The sequence below is a fragment of the Hyposmocoma kahamanoa genome, unplaced genomic scaffold (genome assembly GCF_003589595.1).
Source record: "Hyposmocoma kahamanoa isolate Upper Pololo Valley unplaced genomic scaffold, ASM358959v1 101, whole genome shotgun sequence".
Lineage (NCBI taxonomy): Eukaryota > Metazoa > Arthropoda > Insecta > Lepidoptera > Cosmopterigidae > Hyposmocoma > Hyposmocoma kahamanoa.
The window spans coordinates 982,647-988,225 of NW_020653333.1; the positions used below are offsets into that span (position 1 = coordinate 982,647).

The 5,579-nt window shown below is 29.8% G+C and overlaps 1 protein-coding gene across 1 annotated transcript; it reads right to left on the reverse strand.

Moving 5' to 3' along the window:
• On the reverse strand, positions 1–4,798 carry LOC113230297. Its single transcript, XM_026464171.1, has 6 exons — positions 4,684–4,798; positions 4,349–4,567; positions 2,386–2,568; positions 1,811–2,043; positions 719–833; positions 1–8 (listed from the first exon to the last, which is right to left on the reverse strand). Exons 1-6 carry the CDS (start codon positions 4,796–4,798, stop codon positions 1–3), a joined length of 873 nt encoding a protein of 290 aa, XP_026319956.1.
• Between the last annotated feature and the right edge of the window lie 781 nt (positions 4,799–5,579).

Sequence of the window (5,579 nt, forward strand, 5' to 3'; positions counted from 1 at the left end):
TTAATCGCCTATATCTACAATTAACAATTAATCAATTTTTAATGTTTTTGATTAACAATTAACACTGACAATTATGATAAATTTATATATATTTATATATGGGGGTGAGTTATTACCGGTGATAATTTCATCTTTGTAAATGTAATAAATAAAACAAAAACCTTTTCATGAGTAAAGAACTGGTTTATTCACAAAATGTAATAACATTATCTAAGACAATAGAAATGGTACAAACTTAAAAAAGGTTCCGCCCAGAGCTATCAATTATGTTGCATTATTCTAATTTTCATTGTTTCTTTTTCTCTCATTGACTTCTTCCTTTTTTTACAATAATCATAAATTTTTGTTTCTATTAATTTTTCAATTACGTATTGTAAATGTTCTTTATGGTGAAATGTAGAATAATCAATTTCTTTTTCAATTTTTTTTATTAGAGTGTATAAGACTTTTTCTTTGAAACTAATACTGTCCATTTGGTTTTCAAATATTGTCAAGGATGTATCTACTATTTTATATAAAAAATCGGTGGGAGACTTTAATGTAGGTATTTCAATATTGGCATATGTTTTATTAATTAAAAGTAACTGATTTTTGTCATTTAAATCAACATCATCTTTTAAAAGTGTTTTTTTACATTCATCACAATTAAATCGTTCAATACATTTTTTACCAATCCAGCCTGCGAAATAAATAACAGAACATTTTTCTAGGGTAGTACCTGTTGTAGCAACATCGTCTTTTTCTATTTTTACACTTTGTGTGTTTACCTTCTCTAGCATCGCAGGAGGTTCTTCCACTTGGTTCATATTTGCTGCAGGGTGTTCACCCTTTACCTGTTGGGATCGTGAATCACATTTTTTTTCCTGCTAAAAATATGTCTTCATCATCCTCACAATTTTTGTTAGGTAATTTTATTAAATTATTCAGTAATTGGCTTCTGAACATTGCTCTTAAATTTTTTGCAGTGGGGTTCTTGTTACAGCCTCCTTTCATTCTGTAGACTCCAAATAAATTTTCAATGACATCTTGGTTAAACCTATATGTCAAAATAAATTTAACTCCGCTTCCAACCGAAAACTCCTCAGATGACAGCTGAAGTATTGCATTAATTGTCTGTTGAATGCCATCAAAACAGGGAGGAGCTGTTAATTTTTTCACCCCATTCTTGTCAACTGAAATCTTTTTTAGTTCAGCAAAAACTCTTTTTGCTGTAGAAAGGGTTACATGAACCTTAGAACCAAGATTTTTTGTTATACCACATCGATATGGGTTCTTGTCAAATTTATTTTTTGAATTTAGAGAATCAAACATATCATTCACTAATTGGATGAAATTTGCAGTGTTTTTTTGCTGTATTATTCACCAACTCTCCACTTTCAACGGCCGTATTAATTGCTGCCGCAACTGAACAGCTAAATATTTGTGTAGCAAAGCTCACCTTCATTTTTTGAAATGTGTTGGGATTCAGGTGAACTGGAGTAAGTTTCTTCAGTGTTCTGCTTTTATTATTTTTATCTATATTGTAAACATGTACAATATCACTGAATGAAATTTCGCCATCATTTGTTAAAAAATTATTTTTTAAAAGATTCGTTCTTATGTTTTTTATCAAATGTGGAGTGTCGAAAATCGAAAAGACTTTTCTGCCATTTACAAAAAAGAAGGGATTTTCTATAGTTACTCCAAGCATTTTAATCGCTTTCACATTGGTGGTGGCTTGGTCACATATGATCGCCTTTGGCAATAAATTACTTTCAAACAGAATATCTATAATTTTTCGAACTAAATCTACTAATTTTTCTGCACTGACTGTTTTACCAGCCAAAAAGTATGCTAAAGGCATTTTCCAGCTGCTATAAATATCTCTAGCTATAAATACTAGTGCATATTTGGCATCAACACATGATCGCTCATTTTCTCCAAAGTCTTCGAAGCCTTCTATTAGATCATATTTTTTTGTATACTCTAAACTTGACATGATTGCCATTTCATCAAAGCAAACTGTACATGCTCTTTCTTTAATAATTTTCCCATTAAATTTATCTGCGATATTGTTAAATATGCTTTTGTTTACTCCTGGAAAACAGCTAGTGTCCTGTAACCAGTGTTGGATAGTCGAGGGTGCAGCCAAAACTACACCAGCTTCTAGCAAGTGTTTGTAGGCACTTGGTGATTTATAATATAGTCCAAGACAAAATTTTTTTTCATCTTCACTCCATTCCTTCTTTTTCTTTCTTAATTGCATTAAAGTTAGTACTTTTGAGGTCTCACTTTTAAATGCAAATTTATCAATATTTACAATATTATTACCATACATTTTTTTGCGCAATCTATTGTATTTATCTTTTTCTTTCTTTAGAGTTTTAGTAACATGATTAATGCTACTTTTTAGCTTCTTGCACTTTGGAGTATCACCATCATCACCTCTGTCAATCTGTCGTTTTCTAGATTTGGGTGTGCTAACATTATCTATAACGAAAGTTTCTTCTTCCTGATCTTCTTTCGATTTAAAACTTTTGTAAACTTTTGTAGGTGTTTTAACCTTTAATTCTGGAGAAAATTCTTGAGCTGTAATATAAAATTATTTGTTATTAAAGGACTATTAATAATTCATATTTTATATGAATCATATATAGTAACAAATATGCTACGGTCATTATTTTGGCTTGGTTGGGCATTGTGCACGTAAATAGGAATTTAAATTATATTATTATATTATATGTATATAAAATTAAGATTTAGAAGTGACGTGACGGGTGCACAGCGATGGGTGGGACACACTTCTAAACGTTTTTACTTTGACTAAATGTTTTTATTTTCAAGGATTCGAGTTTTTACTATGTTTACTAGATGTAACAGTTGCTTTAATTTCAGGGTTAAACATTTGTTGTATTAAATTGTGACATTTGGGACACCATCTTGTGACAGGTGAGACAAGTTACATTTGAATACATAGAATTTAAAAAAATACACTGTTTATATGTAGAACCATCATTTGTAAGCAATGTTTTTATAATTCTTATAATTAAGACATTTTAACACATAAAAAAAGACAATTAAAAAGTACAACATTTTTCCTGATGATTTTTAGTATCAGGAAATTCATGAAAAGTCTGTTTCCACTAGTTTTAACTATATATTTCAGTAAAATTTCTAAAATTTGATATATATTGATATGATACATAATCTTCAAGGATGTGGCAGGATTTTTCAAATTTATTAACGCATTTTACCTGAGTGACTTTGATTCATGTCATCATAGATAGTGTTTCAAGAAAAATAATAGGATTTATCAGTCCTTTAATTGTTTTTTTTGTGTTAAAATGTCTTAATAAGACAAAAATTATGAAATATTTGCTACTAAGATGGACCTCATATTAAGCAATGTAATTTGATTAATTCTGTGTACTCAACTATAACTCGTCCCACTCGTCACAAACTCACGTCCCACCCGTCACAACTTAACATATTAATTTCCTTAAAATTTATCAAAGTTATTAATTAAGTGTATATATAAAATAGAATTCTTAACATTCAAGTAATCATATAATAAAAAAATGAATCCATCAACTCAAACAGCCGGGTGTTGTGAGTGTCCCACCCGTAACAATTAGAAAATTATGTAAATAAATAGTCGCAGTTGAATTGCACGTCTGGCTTCATGATATTTTCATTTTAAGTCTAATTAACCAATGGTTAGGGAGAAATTACTTAAACTTCAAGAAAAAAGGAGTCAAAATGTCCCACCCGTCACTTTGGAATGGCCCATATTACAAAACAAACCTATGTACACTTAAACTTTTCTTTGTGAAAAGCAACCAAAATTCACTGAGAGCATAATGGTTTTGTTATAAATCGATTTTTGAGATTATGAAATTTTTTGTTGACGTTTAGTTGGAATCTAAAATTTGAAACATTGAAATATTTCTTATAATATGTCAAGTAAAACTAATAGAGAGACACAGTTATTTTCACATTTATAATAATTGTATGTATCTGCACCACTCTTTATTATTTGTTTAAGTGAATTTTGTACAAAATTCAACATAATATTAACGTATATAATAATGAATATTGACAGAAAAGAGTGTTCAAGTAGTTTGCACCAGAAGCTAAAAATGGCGCATTTTGTTATTAAGTTTCCAGTAGAAGCTGAATAGGTCGAATTTTTGGGCCTTTAAATTCTTTTTTAAATTGTAATGACATTACAATTTAAATGAAGTGTTTTAGTTTTTTTATATTTCATTACATATCACTACGCTTATATGTATAGGTTAATTCTGGACATTTTTTTGTGGTTTGTGTAGTAGACCCGTTGTCCATTTGTTGGTAGGTCAATGATAAGTACCTTTGGATGTCGATGGTTCAGGTGATTCTCGAGATGTTGATTGTATTGGTGATTCTTGAGAGTTCGTTTCAGTGGCTTTGTACGGCATTGGTATTGCTAATTTTGATAATCTTACCCTTTGAGCAGTTTCATTTTTAACATATTCTTTAGCAAAGTGGTCTATACATATGCATTTGTTACGTAATTGTTCTGGTTTCAGATGAGTAATAGTCATATTACCTAAAACAAATAGCAGATTTATGTAGAATAAAGAAAATAACATCAGAATATCGTGGTTAGTCTGGTTAGTGATTAAATATCTCACATCTTCTTTAAAACAAAGGAAAAAAACTTACCACAATTCGCGAGCCAAATTTGTAAGAGATTGTAGTTGTTCGTCGGGAAACGAAACATAGACTTTTGGCTGGCTTTATTATGGCAATTAAAGTAGGCACACTTGGACGGGGCCATTTTCCAATGATATTCCAATCTGAAGGCAAATTCCAAGTCCGTTTACAAGCAGGGTCGTATGTTGAGCGTGTCACGCACGTCAGATAAGTAAGAGTTAGCCGGGTAGCGTGGTGCAAGTATCAAACAAGTCCAATTTCAAAGTAGTCGTTGAAGGTCACATCAATATCGAAAAAAAAGAAAAATTCCACAAACCATACACAAAAGAATCGTAAACGATTATGAAAGTTTAAAAATTTGACATTGACACATCAAGCGTTATGTTACCTTCAAAATTCGTAGAAAATAAATAAATTACCTTATTTCCTTAACACTAAACTGTTGAATTTATATGAAAATTCACGATGTCATTAAATAAATTGTATTCATTATATTATTTCATTAATTATAAATCCGGAATATATATATAATCCTAAGATGATACAATATTATCTCGTGAAAAACTAAACGTTACTTAGTTCTTGAATAAATTCAAAAAAGTGCCATCTATACAATTTATGGCAAACTATCACGTCAAAAGTAATCTATTGAAAAACCTTCGATCTTTTCAACAACCTTTTGTTTTCACCAATTTTCAAAATTGTAAATAAATTTTAATTGATCGCTCCTAAAATGTTGTTTAAATCGTTTTACTTTTCGTTTTTATATTTTGTACTTCTTATTTAATACGAAATATCTAAAATTTTGGAGATTAAATACTTAATATTTTTCATTTTGTCCAAGTGTCGCCATCTACAATTTTAAATAAGAACTGCAGTTAATTTGTATGGATTGATACCCCATG